At 49.7% G+C, this 15653-nt stretch overlaps 1 protein-coding gene across 5 annotated transcripts in view; it reads right to left on the bottom strand.

Moving 5' to 3' along the window:
• The window catches only part of SEC14L5 (SEC14 like lipid binding 5), a 45282-nt gene that overhangs the window by 11207 nt on the left and 18422 nt on the right, over positions 1-15653 (bottom strand). For 4 of the 5 annotated variants that reach the window (XM_030300987.1, XM_030300988.1, XM_030300990.1 and 1 more), the window contains 7 exons: positions 13961-14089; positions 13117-13309; positions 9038-9150; positions 7031-7220; positions 4383-4471; positions 4221-4291; positions 2573-2744 (listed from right to left, as the gene is read on the bottom strand). In XM_030300987.1, the coding sequence (XP_030156847.1) occupies positions 2573-2744; positions 4221-4291; positions 4383-4471; positions 7031-7220; positions 9038-9150; positions 13117-13309; positions 13961-14089 (957 nt within the window). The remainder of the gene's footprint in view (positions 1-2572; positions 2745-4220; positions 4292-4382; positions 4472-7030; positions 7221-9037; positions 9151-13116; positions 13310-13960; positions 14090-15653) is intronic. The other variant, XM_030300991.1, reaches the window with a different exon arrangement.

Raw genomic sequence — 15653 nt, 5'->3', positions numbered from 1 at the left:
TCACAGGGAACCATGAAGCATTTCCTTGTGTGACGTTATCTGCTTTATCTCTCCCCGCCCTGTCACAGTTGGGGAGAGATACAGTGGCTGGCTTGTTTACTCCAAATCCCCAGGGCCTGGAAAGGTGTCTGGCACACAGTAGGTGCTTAGTGAAACACTGAATCCACTTAACTCTCAAATCTCTATCCTGATTGAACCTCAACTTATAGCAGCTCTTTCCAGGCTTTCTTGGGCACTGAATCCTCGGGGCACCGGGTATGTTCAGGGTCTGCAGGACTAGGGGTGGGGGGCTGGCACTCTGCACTGGCCTGTGGACCAGTAGCAAAGCCCCCAGGCAGTGGTTTTCAACTGTCAGTGACAACCTGATAGTGGTTGTGAGATCAATTTAGCAAGTGTGGCTAGCCATTTTTTTTAAATCTGAGAAAAAAAAATTTAATAGAGAGTACGTGCAAGCAGCAGAAAGGGGTAGTGGGGGGGGGGGGGAGAGAGAATCTTAAGCAAGCACAACATTCATTGCAAAGCCTGATGTAGGGCTTGATCCCACAACCCTGGGATCATGACCTGAGCCAAAATCAAGAGTTGGACACTCAACCAACTGAGCCACCCAAGCACCTCCATGATTAGCTTATTTTTAATGGAATGGAATAAAAAAGCAAAAAGAGAGGAGCCTGGGTGGCTCAGTGGGTTAAGCATCAGACTTCAGCTCAGGTCATGATCTCACAGTCCATGAGTTCGAGCCCCGCGTCGGGCTCTGTGCTGACAGCTCAGAGCCTGAAGCCTGCTTCGGATTCTGTGTCTCCCTCTCTCTCTGCCCCTCCCCACCTCATGCTCTGTCTGTCTCTCTCTCAAAAATAAAACATTAAAAAAGAGAGAGAGAGAGAAAAGAGGATATTGCACATAGTTAATGTAACCTCGCTTGCGGATCTGTTTCAGGTGTGTGTGTGTTTGCGTTGGGTTGTAACATAACATGTATTTCTTACTGTGGGTCTTGGGCAAAAAGGTTTCAAATCCCTGCAGCACAGGATCCCAACACTCCTCAGAGTCAGCTCACAGGAGCCCCAGGAATGCTATACAATTCTGAGTGTGACCCAGCGTCCACAAAGCAGGACAAGAGATACATAAATCATGGTCTGTCCATATGGTGGAATAGTATTCAGCCATAAAAAGGAATGAAGTACTGATAGGCTACACCACGATGAACCTGAAATCATTATGCTCAGTGAGAGAAATCAGATGCAAAATGCCTCGTATGATTCCGCTTCTGTGAAATATTTATAACAGGCCAATCCATAGAGACAGGAAGCAGACTGATGGCTGCCAGGAGCTGGGAAGCCGGGAGAGGAAGGAATGCTGATGGTACAGGGTTTCCCTTGGGGGTGCTGAGAATGTTCTGGAACTAGAAGGTGGGATGGTGGCACAGCTCTGGGAATATACTAAAAACCACTGAATTCTATACTTGGAAAGAGTGAACCTGATGAGTTACATCTCAGCAAAGCTATTATTTAGAAGATATGCCACCAGGAGCGCCTGGGTGGGTCAGTCGGTGGGGTGACTGACTTCGGCTTGGGTCATGATCTCACGGTTCATGGGTTCGAGCCCCGCATTGGGCTCTGTGCTGACAGCACCGAGCCTGGAACCTGCTTTGGATTCTGTCTCCCTCTCTCTCTGCCCTTCCCTGCCTCGTGCTCTGTCTCTCTCTGTCTCTGAGAAATAAATAAATGTTGAAGAAAAGAAGAAGAAGGAAAAAGGAGGAGGGAGGAGGAGGGAGGTGGGAGAAGGAGGAGGGAGGAGGAGGAGAGAGGAGGAGGGAGGAAGAGAGGAGGGAGGAGGAGGGCGGCAGGGGAGGAGGAAGAAGAAGAAGGAGGAAGAAAAGGAGGAAGAAGGAGGGAGAAGGAGGGAGGAGAGGAGGAGGAGGAAGGAGGAGGAGGGAGGCAGGGGAGGAAGGAGGAGGAGGAAGAGGGGGGAGGAGGGGGGAGGAGGGGGGAGGAGGGGGAGGAAGGAGGAGGAAGGAGGAGGAAGAAGAAGGAGGAGGAAGAAGGAGGAGGGGGGAGGAGGAAGGAGGAGGAGGGAGGAGGAGGAAGAAAGAGGAGGAAGAAGGGGGGGAGGAGGAAGGAGGAGGAGGAAGAAGGAGGAAGAAGAAGGAGGAGGGAGGAGGAAGGAGGAGGGAGGAGGAGGGAGGAGGAGGAGGGAGGATTGGAGGAGAAAGGAGGAGGAAGGATGGGGGAGAAAGAAGGAGGGGGAGAAGGGGGGAGGAGGAAGGGAGGAGGAAGAAGAAGGAGGAGGAAGAAGGAGGAGGGGGAGGAAGGAGAAGGAAGAAGGAGGAGGGAGGAGGGAGGAGGAGGTGGGAGAAGAAGGAGGGGGGATGGGGAAGGAGGGAGGGGAAGGAAGAGGAAGGAGGAGGAAGGAGGAAGTAGAAGGGAGGGGGGAGGAGGGAGGAGGAAGGAGGAGGGAGGAGGAGGGAGGAAGAAGAAGGAAGAAGAAGAAATGACACTGAACCAGCAGGCAGAGGGAACTCCCCCACCCCATCTCAGCCTGCACGGGGGAGGGGCCTGGCCCAGGTGCCTGCTCTCACCAGCGTCCAGAGCACCGGGAAGACGCGGGGGGCTCTCACGATGAGCAGCCGGCCCAGGGTCTCAGGGTAGTTGTCCTCGACCACCTCAATCATCCGCAGCAGGGCCTTCACCCCCGGCCGCCACAGATGCCGCATGTTGAGACCCTCCAGGTCCACCAGGCAGGTCCAGGAGCTGCGGCAGAGATGGCCCCCTCACTGCAGCTTGCTCTGCCACATCCCAGGGCCCCCCCCCCCCCCACAGCCTCCGTGGGGGAGGGGGCGGGGCCTCGGGAGCTGGCAGACAGGACAGAGAGGCTCTGGAAGCCAGGGCTGGGAGTAGAGGGGCGGAGGCCGTAGGACACTCTCGTGGATCCTACCCCCCACCCCAACCCTAGGCTGGGGAGGCCATGTGGTGAGGAGGCTCAGTGCATGGCCTCTAAGGCTAGTCACCCAAATTCAAGTGTCACCTCCATCCCCCGAGAGCTGTGTGACACAGGCAGCTTCCTCATCAGGACAGTGGCAGTGACAGTACCATCTCGAGCAATTGTTAGGATTAAATGAGATAGTATATGTGAAGCTCTCTGCAAGGACAGGCCATAGAGTGCACTCCTTCAAAGCAAGTCATTGCTACCAATCGTTGAAAAGGCTCGGACTGCTAAATAGAGTGTAAGCGCCAAGAGCACTCACTCCAGAGCCAGACGGCCTGGATTCAAGTCTCAGCGCTGCCGCTTGCTGTGCGGCCTTGGCCAAGTTACTTAACTTCTCTGTGCCTCCATTTCCTCAGGACTAATTCATTAGGAAAATGAGTGTTCTACTGCAGCGGCTAATCCCTGGGAGCCTCTCCATCCTGCCTTTGATCCTTGCATCCACACCGCTGCAAGGAGTCCCTCCTGACACCCTGTCATCTGAGCCATCTCAGGTGAATTCCACTTTGGATCAGGACCTTGATTTATTGATCGATTTCCCAGCCCAGCCAATGTACATCCCCTTAGGAAAGGCTCCAAACAGCAAAGGGACTCGATTTTCACAAAGATCAGGCCATTTGGGGATAAAAAGTGGCAGGTCCCACTGGCCCCTCCCTCCCAGACTGTAATAAGGAGGATGTGAGGCAGGTACTTCAACGAGCACTTGCTGCACAGCAAGTGTTACACACACATTTGTGTTCTCTCTCAACAGACGTGGCTTTTGATAATCCATGAAGACGCCTTCGGACTCATGATGTTATTCCCACATTACAGACGAGCAAGCTATAGTTCAGAAAGGTTCGTGCCACCCTAAGTACTCATGTGGGCAACTGAGGAGTCTGGGGCAGTCGGACGAGGGTTACAGGATTGCCATGACACCTGTTGAGTCCACCTGCCTGGGAGGCAGAGTCAAGGTGCTACCTGGGGTGGCAGAGTTGGCCTCAAAGAGCACGGCCCAGGGCGTAACATCCTTGAGACCGAGGCAGACAGTAACTTACCCACTTAGCAACAACCTGGGATGAGCACAGCCACTCTGAGCCTCAGTTTCCCCCTCCATAAAGGACAGGGACAATAACAGGTCCTGCCTCACAGGATCACTGAACAAATTAAATGAGGACATTCCTGTAAAGTGCTGAGTCCATGCCCAGTGAAGCTTGGCTGTTTTCACTCTTTCAGGGGCATTTGCTCCTGGTGGGGGTTCTTACCTGATGGGACGGCCAAACTGCTTTGTGTTCCCTTCACATCTCTTCTGTCCTTCCTCGTTGACGGAAAGAACCTGGAAAGTAGAGAATGTGCTGGCAAACATTCACTTGGCTGCTCCCCCCACAGGCAGCCCTGGGGTCCGGGGAGAGAGGACCCCTACTCACATGCTTCAGCAGTGCCTCCTCCCCCACGGCCTTCATCAAGCCTTTGGTGTCCATGTGGCCCAGGCGCAGGATATAGAGGGGGCGGCCGTCTTTGCAGGGGAGGCCCCATAAAGAGAAGGGACATTTTTCAGGAGTGCTGGTGAGAGGGCAGGCCCAAACTTCTCTTCGGAGAAGGCGGTGCCAGGCTGTGGCTCAGCCTGCCCCTCCTGTCCGTTTATTTGCGAATGCCCTACCCACTCCCAAGAGGGACTGATGCCAGTTACGATGAGAAGCAACGTGTTCAAGAGTCAAGGACACAGACTGACATCACAGGGGAAACTGGGTGAGGGGCATGTGGGAACTCTGTATGGCCTTAGCAACGTCTCTGAAAACCTGTCCTAACATTACACGTTTATCTGGAAGCTTTTTATTTTTTTTAATTCTTTTTAATGTTTATTTATTTATTTATTTTGAGAGAGAGGGACAGAGACGTGCTCACGTGCAAGTTGGGGAGGGGCAGGGAGACAGACAGGGTGAGAGAGAATCCCAAGCAGGCTCCACACTGTCGGCGCAGAGCTCAACGCTGGGCTCGATCCCATGAACCGTGAGATCATGACCTGAGCTGAAATTAAGAGTCAGATGCTTAGGGTGCCTAGGTGGCTCAGTTGGTTAAGTAACCCACTCTTGGTTTCAGCTCAGGCCATGATCTCACAGTTCATGGGATTGAGCCCCGCATCAGGCTGTGTGCTGACAGTGCAAAGCCTGCTTGGAATTCTCTCTTTCCCTCTCTCTCTGCCCCTTCTTCACTTAGGCTCTATCGCTCTCAAAATAAATAAATGAACATTAAAAAAAAAAAGGAATCAGACACTGGATGAACTGAGCCACCCAGGCACCCCTAAAGCTTTTTAAAAAAGAAAATATCAACCATGTTATGAAGGAGTATGGAGAGAGTGGATGACGTTGGTTCTTAGCTTTCCATCAGGCAAAGCAAATAGGAAAAATAAGGAATTACATACTAATACAACCGATTCTTGTTATTCATGGTAGTGATGGTTTCCAAAGTCACCTTGAACACTGAATCAGGAAGTACTAAAGCATTGCTTCCAGGAAAAATATGGGGTAAGGTCCCTGCGAGCCTCTAGACACAACATTTTTGTCAACTGATCAATACATAACCTTGTTCTCTGTGTGTTTCTATTTAAGGACACCTTATTGAGTATATATTGTTGATTCATTAACATTGAACTCATTGCCAGCAGCATCACACTAAGCCTGGAGGAAGCTTATCTAACATTTTCTCCATGAGTCACAGCCTTCTTGTGCTTTGAAACACTAGCCAGCACTCCTGCATTATGCCTGGGGGCCATTTTAAGCACCAGAATCACCCCCAAAATGCAAAAAAAAAAAAAATGTAGCACTAAGTAGACTTTAAAAAGGACTCTTGTTAACAGTGTAAGAACTGAAAAAATGAAGGACATCTCATTCAACCTCAGCAGGGGACACACAGGTCAGATGACTGACTTTTCGCCACTCCACACATGTTCATAATTGACCGCAAAAGCACCCTGAGTATTGACTTGGGGGTTACAAATACATTGTGGTGAGGAGGCAAATTCACAAATATGGAATCCATGAATAATGAGAATTGACTATATATTAAAGTGTTCCAACTGGTCCTTTAGGAGAGTCAACCACTCACCCTAATCAATATATACAAATTTTTACATCAAGGGCAGTTTAATAAAAAACTGAGAGGGGCGCCTGGGTGGCTCAGTCGGTTGAGCATCCGACTTCAGCTCAGGTCATGATCTCATGGTTCGTGAGTTCGAGCCCTACGTCAGGCTCTGTGCTGACAGCTCAGGGCCTGGAGCCTGCTTCAGATTCTGTGTCTCCCTCTCTCTCTGCTCCTCCCCTGCTCACACTCTGTCTCTCTCTCAAAAATAAATAAAGATTAAAAAAAAAAAAACTACAGAGAAGACCTATCTTTAAAAAAAAAAAAAAAACTGAGAGAGAACTTATTTGTAGCGGGTTGAATAGTGTCCTCCAAAAATTCACGTCCACCCAGAACCTCTGTATGTGATCTTACTTGGAAATAGTCTGCAGATCAGATTGTTTAGGACCTCGAGATGAAATCCTACTGGATCAGTGTGGGTCCTAAATTCAGTGACCTGAGGTCTTTATAAGAAGAGAGGACACACAGGCACCCAGAAGGAATCCATGTGAAGACAGGCAGAGTGTAGGTATACAGCCACAAGCCAAGGAACGCCTGGGGCCACGAGGAGCTGGAGGAGGCAGAGAGAGATTCGCCGCAGGGAGCACAGCCCTGCCCACACCTTGATTTGGGGTTTCTGCCTCCGGAACTGTGGGCAGATACATCTCTAAGGCACCCAGTTTTTGGTAATTTGCTATGGCATACCCAAGGCGCTGATGCGTGCCCATGCAGCCATTATGTGTGGGGGTCCCCATGATCAGAAGTAATGGTGGGCTAACGCTGCCTCTGCATAGAGAAATGTTGCCTCGAGCCCACATGTCTCTTCCAGCCCTACTTTCCTCATGGCTGGGTGAACCCCAAGGGCATCTCCAGATGCCCAGAAGAGTCAAAAGGAAAAATAATAAGATCCCAATGTGAAAGGTGGCCCCCTATGCGTTCTGTAGGTAAAGAGACGCACCTATGTCCTGGTAGTGCCAGCCCCCCGCATAGAATTCCTCCAGGAGAGCAGGGGGTCGCCAGGTCTGAAGGAGGAAATCCACCTGGTGCTGCTTTCGCCAGCTCAAGGACAGGCGCAGCATCTCCCGGGCCTTGTCCAGGTGGAAGTCACGAGCCCGCAGGAACCGAAGGATGTGTTCATCTTTGGGAATCTGAGACAAGAAGGGTAAAGCCTGTAGAACGGTAGTCCCTCACCCAGTAGAGAAGACTGTGGAAAATGAGTTCTCCTGTCTTCTCTGCAAAATATATAGCTGGGAAAAGGACCACACACTCCACCGCGAACGACACAGCCAAGGGGCGGGCTGTAGTGAAAATCTGTGAGTTTGGGCTGCCAGACATTTCTCCGTCTTCAGGCATCTCTTTGCTTCTGGGGAGCTATGTGTCCTCCCCACGCCCCAGCACCAGTGCCAGTTTTAGCTGGTGTTGCCAGTCAGCATTCCACTCCCATGGCCTCAGCGGTGGCACAATCCAATCAGAGCATTTAGACAATTTAAATCAGAAGAACGGGACGTGAAGCCCTTTCTCTGCGGTGGTAAAGGTGAGCCTGCAGGTTATGGGGAGCCCCAGCTCCAAGCTCAAAGAGGAAGTAAGTCTGGGGGGGATGAAGCAGAAGTAAACAGATACAAGAGCTCAGAGGCCCCGACCGCATGGGAGTCCTGATTCGGGACATCCCTGAGACAGGCTGCATGGCCCCCTGGGCTGAATGATGTCCCTTCCAAATTCATGTCTACCCAGAACCTCAGAATGGGACCTTATATGGAAATGAGTCTATCCGGATATAATTAGATAAAGTGAGGTCATATTGGAGTAGGTGGGCCCTCCTGTGTTTGGACACAGACACAGGACACATGGAGGAAAGAAGGCCACGTGATGGTGAAGGCAGACACTGGAATGACGTATCTACAAGCCAAGGACTGTGGCAGCCACCAGAAGCCAGGAAGGGGGAGGCATGATACAGACTGTCTCTCAGAGCCTCCAGAAGGCTGGAGAAAATGCAGGCTCCAGAACCCTGACCACACCTTGATTTCAGGCTTCGGGCCTCCAGCACTGTGAGGATAAGTTTCTGTTGTTTGTAGCATTTTCTTTCAGCAGCCTTAAGAAATTAATACATCCCTCTCAACAGTTTGTTATATGAGCCAATAAATAGCCCCCTCCTCTTTTTTTTTTTTTTTGTTTTTGCCTTGACTCAAGCTGTGTTCCTACCACATATAACCCAGAGTCTAATTCGTAGGCCGAGGTGACAAGTTAAGTCCCTGCCAGCTCTCCTTCCTTCCCTCGGGCAAATATTGACAGGCAAGAGAAATCCAGCCCCAGTAAAGGCTCCCCTGCCCTGAGTGCTCATCCGAGCCAGACATGACCCTAGGCATTTTATGTGGATCGTCCCTTGTAATTCAGTCTAGGTGATGTATGCTAGCATTATCCCCCTTTCACAGATGAGAAAATGGGCAGACAGGTTAAATCACAGCTCAACATGAAAGCAACTTCCTTGTCTGCACCCCACACACACGCAGCATGGGGAGGGGATAGGGAGGAAGGGCAAGCTCAAATTTCTCATTCAACAGAGCTGAAGGTCAAGTCCATGCTTGGGACCTACATGCATGGTGGACTTTCCTGTTATGGGGCTTAGAGTCTGGAGCCATTTTGGGTTGTCACAACTGGGGAAGAAGAGCTCCCGGCATCTAGTGGCGGAGGCCAGGATGCTGCGACACCCAACAGGGCACGCCCCACCCCATAAAGAACTGTCGGGCCTCAAATGTCAACAGTGCAAAGGATGAGAAACCCTGCAATCAACGGTACGCACAACATGCATTACAGATACATGAGATGATACATGACAGAAAGAAGGCAAAATACAAGTTTTCAGTACTGCTGATTACATCAGCCTGTTTACCTGGCCCTTCCTCCCCCAGTGCCTGGGGTGAGTGGCTGTCATTGAACATGGTCTGATAGGCCCCAGCTCTGCACCCACCTTGCCTTTGTGGGTCTCCTGCAGCCAGTGTCGCAGCTGGATGAGGCAGCTCTCCTGCATGGGTGTGAGATGACCCAGGCAGCACTCAATGTAGTCTGCATCTAGCTTGTCCCCTGCAGGAGAAGGTGGAGGCGTTCAGGACCAGAGGGCGATGCCACTCTCTTTACACACGGTCTACCCTTTCTGGAACCCTCGCCGCATTGGCCTCCTCAGATCTGAAATGCAGTTCCAAGCCGTACGGTGGCCCTTTCACCCAAGAACGGCCACATGGGCTCCACATCTTCTGGTCTTGCTGGCCCTTTCCAAGGGGTTTCTGAAAACTCATGGTGGGGCCAGCTTGGATCTCACAGTGGCAAGTGATTTGTCTCCTCTGACTTCGGACATCAAGCTAATTCCCACCCCCTGGAGCTACCCAATCTCTGAAGATTATTAACAATACGCACTCATGTTTCTAGACATGCACCATCTCAGTGAGCTGTCCCGACGCCCCAGTGAGGCAGGCACACTACTGTCCCCACTTCACAGAAGACAAAACTGAGGCCAAGACAGGTTAAGTAGCGAGTGGATGCACGTGGTGCACCAAGCATACAAGAGATGGTCAGTAAATACAGTTCCTTTTGCCTTCCCACCTCCCAGCCCCTCTGTGGGCTCGAGGCCTTTTATAGACAGAGCCCTGACCCCAAAATACAGCCTGGGAGCTGCACGGATCATTCCAAACACTGTTCAGTCCTGTCCTGCACAATGGGGCTGTTTGGGGGTCAGCATGTGTGGGCATTTAGAGGCTGGGCTCAACCTGAGGTCCCACTGCCCACTCTTTAAAATTTGTTTTTCAACATTTACTTATTTTTGAGAGACAGAGACAGAGTGTGAGCAGGGGAGGGGCAGAGAGAGAGGGAGACAAAGAATCTGAAGCAGGCTCTAGGCTGCAGCTGTCAGCACAGAACCGGACACAGGGCTCGAATTCACGAACCCTGAGATCATGACCTGAGTTGAGATCAGACGCTTAACCGACTGAGCCATCCAGGTGCCCCACCCATTGCCCACTCTTAACTGTTGAGGTGGCAGATGCTGGCATGGTGAGGCACACCAGCATGTTAGCATCTCCGCAGTGGGTAGACGGTCCACAAAGAGCAGCTCCCATGAGTGTAGCCTGCTCTTTGTGTTCAGGTGGCACAATAAGAAAACAAATGGAATGTGTGTACCTCCAGCAGCAGGACCCAATGGTTCCCTCTAAAACAAAAAAAGTCCAGGGCTGGAGGTCAGCAGGCATCTGGGTAAACAGAAGCAGGAGGGATGCTGGTGGTGTGCGGGGACAGGTGGCGTCCAGACCCCCCAAACAGAGTGGTCAGAAAGGGAGATGCTGGAGACGGTAAGGGGGAGTGGACAGGATGAGAGAGAGAACACAAGGGAGACAGGAGATACCAGCATCCTTCCGGCCTCTATGCGGCTGTGAAGGCCCTTTTCTCCTGAGCACAAAGGCTCAGTGATTCAGAGCAGGGTGGAAGGGGGGTGACTCTGCCTCTCGCCAGCCATCCTGAGCACAGTGCAGAGGGTGAAGGAAGGAAAAGCCTGGTGCAAAATTAGGGTAAAAGTCATGACCACCAGACAATGTGTGCAAGAAGAGGCAGAAGTTTTAATTTTTCTAATATTTAAAAAAATTTTTAACGTTTATTCACTTTTGAGAGACAGAGACAGAGCACAAGCAGGGGAGGGGCAGAGAGAGAGGGAGACACAGAATCCAAACCAGGCTCCAGGCTCCGAGCTATCGGCACAGAGCCCCACGTGGAGCTCAAACCCACGAACTGTGACATCATGATCTGAGCCGAAGTCAGTCGCTTAACGGACTGAGCCACCCAAGCGCCCCTAATTTTTTAAATATTTTAAAAGTTCACATACAGCAGCAGCCAGCTAGCACAGAGTTGGTACAGAATAAATATTTGTGAATGAATGAATTTTGTTCTCCCTACACAATGCCCCAGATGTAATTTACTGGTTATGTGGCATATCTCTAAGAAAGCCAAGCCTGACATTTCAGTGACCCCAAAAGAATGAATCATCATGAGCACAAATGCACAGAGCTAAAACTGAACTCAGGGAGTATGTGTAGTTTTGTGTCTTAGGGTTTTTTTTTTAATTTATTTAAAATTATATTGTAAACATTTCCCATTATCATTAAAAATCGAAAATACGACAAAAGGCTAATTGCCTTACATATGAAGAGTTCTTACAAAGCAATGAGAAATCAATGGTCAGGGATGCCTGTGTGGCCCAGTTGGTTAAGCCTCCGACTTCGGCTCAGGTCATGATCTCACGGTTTATGAGTTTGAGCCCCACATTGGGCTGTGCTGACGGCTTGGAGCCTGCTTCAGATTTTGTGTCTCCCTCTCTCTCTGCCCCTCCCCCACTCGTGCTCTGTCTCGTTCTCTCTCAAAAATAAATAAATAATTTTTTTTTAATTAAAAAAAGAAAGAAATCAATGGGCAAACAGGAAAATGGACAAAGTACAAGAAGAGAGATTCACAAAAAAGCCATATGGAGTCACTGAGCATGAGAAAATAATATTTGGCCTCATTCGTGAGGAAAGACCTAATCACTAATTTACTAGAGGTCACTTTTTGCTTTCAGAAGTTTAAAACATTTAATAATAGTCTCGCGGGGAGCCAGAGTGAAGTCAGGAATAGACATAGCCACACACTTTTGGGGGAACGTTGATTAGTACAACCAATCTTTGAAGGCCTAACTGGTAAATCTGCCAAAATTTTACCTGCATATAACCTTTGACCCAGCAATTCAACTGTAAAAATTTTATGCTATAGGGGTGCTTGGCTGACTCTGTGGGTGGAACATGTGACTCTTAATCTCAGGGTTGTGAGGTCAAGCCCCACGTTGGGGGTAGAGATTAAAAATAAAATCTTAATGGGGCACCTGGGTGGTTCAGTCAGTTAAGTGTCCGACTTCAGTTCAGGTCATGATCTCATGGTTCATGAGTTCAAGCCCCACATCAGTCTCTATACTCACGTGCAGAGCCTGTTTGGGATTCTCTATTTCCCTCTCTCTCTGTGCCTCCCCAGCTGGGGCTTTCCCTCTCTCAAAACAAGTAAGTAAACTTAAGTACAAAGATACACTATGTTATTTCTATGTTTTAAAAACTGGAAACCTCATGTCCATAAAGACAAGACTAGATACATAAACTAACAAAAATAATAATAAATGTTTATTTTTTAAGTTTATTTATTCATTTTGAGAGAGAAATAGAGAGAGAAAGAGAGCGAGCAGGGGAGGGGCAGAGAGAGAATCCTAAGCAGGCTCCATGCTGTCAGTGCAGAGCCCAACATGGGTCTTGAACCTGCAAACCGTGAGATCATGACCTGAGCCGAAATCAAGAGTCAGACGTTTAATTGACTGAGCCATCCAGGCGCCCCAACAATAAATGTTTATTAATAAATAAGTTATGGTGCAGCCACACCATGAAATACCGCAAAGTGCTAAAACAGATGCACTGACATAGAAAGCTGTTCAAGCAACATTAGTAAATGAAAAAAAGCAAAACATCAAGTAGAATGTGTAATGTTGGCTCAGCATAAATTATACAGGTATGTATGCCTGTATATACACATGTGTGTATATGTATGTACATATATATGCCTAGGTAGTTTCACGAAATACGACCACAAAATTAGTATTGCCTCCAGAGAGAAGAAAAGAGTCTTACTTCCTCATTTACATCTTCCAAGAAGTTTGAATATTTCTTTCTACCATCTCCATACATTACTCATATAATTAAAAATAGTAAAAAAACCAGAGAAAAGGGCAGCCCTGAGGCACCAGATCAGGTCAATTCCTGATTTAGAAATAAACCAGTTCTGGCTCTTGGGCCGGAAGGAAGGAAGAGAGGGTAAAGCAGCGGGAAAGGGCGGAAGCTGAGTCATTCCAGATCGTAGACCCATTCCCAAGGGGACCCGCAGCAACTCTTCCCCCTCGGAGTGAGCAGACACAAAGCAGGTTTCCAGGGACTGGGGCGGTTGTGGGGGGCACAAGCGTACAGGCCTGGCCAGCTGGCTTCAGCCACAGGGACCTACCGTCTGTAACCACCACCTCGGGCGCAGGGCCTGGAGCACCGATGGGCCCGTCAACCTCCAGGGAGCCCAGATCCCTCGGCCCAGCCTGGGAGCGGGCGTCCTCCTCTCGGACAGGGGCAGGCGTCCACCGGGGAATGTGAGAGGTGCCCTGGGAGATAAGCTCGTTCAGGTAATGTTCAATCACCTCCTTCCCCTGGAAGCCAGAGAGACCAGAGGCATATGAGCCGCAGGGCAGGAGAGCAGGGATAACCTCATCAGCCTGGGAGTCACCCCCACCTGGCTGCAGCCCCACCCCTGACACGTAGCTACGAGAACTTGAAATGTGGCCGGTCCAAATGGAGATGTGCTGTGAGCATCAGATATGAACCGGATTTCCAAGACTTAGGACGGAACAAAGAATGTACAATAGCTCATTGGTAGGTTTTCTATAGGTAACATGTGGGTTAAAATACTTTGTTGAAATGAATTTCACCCGTTTCATTATGCGAAAAGGCCTCTCGGGGACAGGTCTGAGAGCTTTACACAGCAACCAATTTGAACCAGGAAAAAGCACCACAGAATGCCCCTCCTCTGTCCAGAGATCACTACACAAGCCCCAAACATCAGGGAGCATCTGGATAATGATTATGGTGCCCCCATTTCAGGCCAGGTGGTTTCCACTCATTATCTTGTAGGTTATGGTCATTGTTAGGATACTCTATGGATGAAAAGACTGAGGCCAAGGAAGGTTAAGGATCGATCTTGCCCGATGTCACTTGGGTTGTCAGGTGTCAGAGCAGGTTTTGAACCAGGCTCTGAGGTCTGTGTACCTTCCTCCCTGTGACTGATGGAGCCCACCCCTTACCCTCTTGACGTTAGCTGTGTACTGCTTCATGGCGATCTTCTCCAAGGCACTTTCGAAGCCAAAGAAGGACCGGATGTCGAGCGAGGCGGATTGCTCAAAGCAAGTCCACTCTTCATTCTCGGGGTGGACCTGAAAGCCAGGCAGCCGCAGTGACAAGTCTCATTGTGGGGGATGCAGTGCCCTCTCTCAGGGCTCTCTTGGTGATCTGGGCCCAACCAGAGCATGCCGTGGACAGCATGGCAATACCGGAGTGGGGGGGCAGCAACCCCACCCAGAGAACAATGCCAAGTGTTAGAGAACAAAGAGCCTTCTCATGAGGGGCTGGAAGGAAGTGGGTCTGGCATCTGCAAGCCTGTCCCTTAAAAACTGTTCTATAATGATATATTTAAATGAGTAATATATTTAGGGGCACCTGGGTGGCTTAGTCGGTTGGGTGACTGGCTCCTGGTTTCGGCTCAGGCCATGATCTGATGGTTTGTGGGTTCGAGCCTCACGTCAGTTTCTGCACTGACAGTGTGGAGCCTGCTTGGGAATCTCTCTCTCCCTCTGTCTGCCCCTCCCCAACTATCTCTCACTCTCTCTCCCTCAAAATAAACTTTATAAATGAGTTAATGTACTTAATATATAATTATATGTAAGTTATATATAACTCTTACATATTTTAAATATATATTTTAAAGTATTTATTATGTTACATATTTATTGTAAACAAATACACACACACACACACACACACACACACACGGACAAACTTTGTTGACAGAGTTTCTATGCAGACCCAGGCTTAGTCTCTCTCAAACTTTCCTGGGCAGAAGTATTACCAGGGAGTGTGTGAAACATGCAGATACCGGGCACCTGGGTGGCTCAGTCGGTTAAACATCCGACTTCGACTCAGGTCATGATCTCACAGTTTGTGAGTTTGAGCCCCGTATTGGGCTCTGTGCTGACAGCTCAGAGCCTGGAACCTGCTTCAGATTCTGTGTCTCCCTCTCTCTGCCCCTCCACAGCTCATTCTCTCTCTCTCAAAAATAAATACACATTAAAAAAAAAATTTAAATATGCAGATGCCTGGGCCAAATAGGTCCAGGGCAGGGCCTGAAAACCTGCATTTCCCAAGCAGCCTCAGTGACGTTAATTCAGCGGTTGGTAGAACTCATGCTGAGAAATATGCACTAAATACATATTATAAATGCACTAAAAGTGATTTATAAAAAGCTGCCACCCACACAACTCCCTAGAGGTAAGCATTGGAATATTCTGGGTCCAATTCCCAGAGGAGCTGGAGGTGTGGAAAGAAAAAGCAATGGGCATTTACTGGACACCTGCTGTATACGAGGCACCATGCCAAATGCTGGGGATGGGACAGATACACAAGGCAATGCCCCACCCTCCCCACCTCCCCCCCATAGGGAAGGCTCTAATGAACCGTAGTTACCACACTGGAGTTATCATCATGAAAACTAGCATTGGGGATCTAGCACAGGCTAAAGGAGCTTTACCTACATTGTCTCATAGACTCCAGCCAGCACCGGATGAGGCGGGCTCTGCTGACAGGTATGCAAGGGGTGGCCTGGGGAGGGGAAGCAACTTGCCCAACATCATTCAGCAAGGAGGTGGCAGAGCTGGGCTCCATCCCAGCAAACGCCTCCAGACTCCTCCCTCACTCCAACCCGGGGGCAGCAGGACCCTGCCC

This window comes from Lynx canadensis, chromosome E3 (genome assembly GCF_007474595.2).
Source record: "Lynx canadensis isolate LIC74 chromosome E3, mLynCan4.pri.v2, whole genome shotgun sequence".
Lineage (NCBI taxonomy): Eukaryota > Metazoa > Chordata > Mammalia > Carnivora > Felidae > Lynx > Lynx canadensis.
This window is presented reverse-complemented; position numbering and strand designations above follow the sequence as displayed.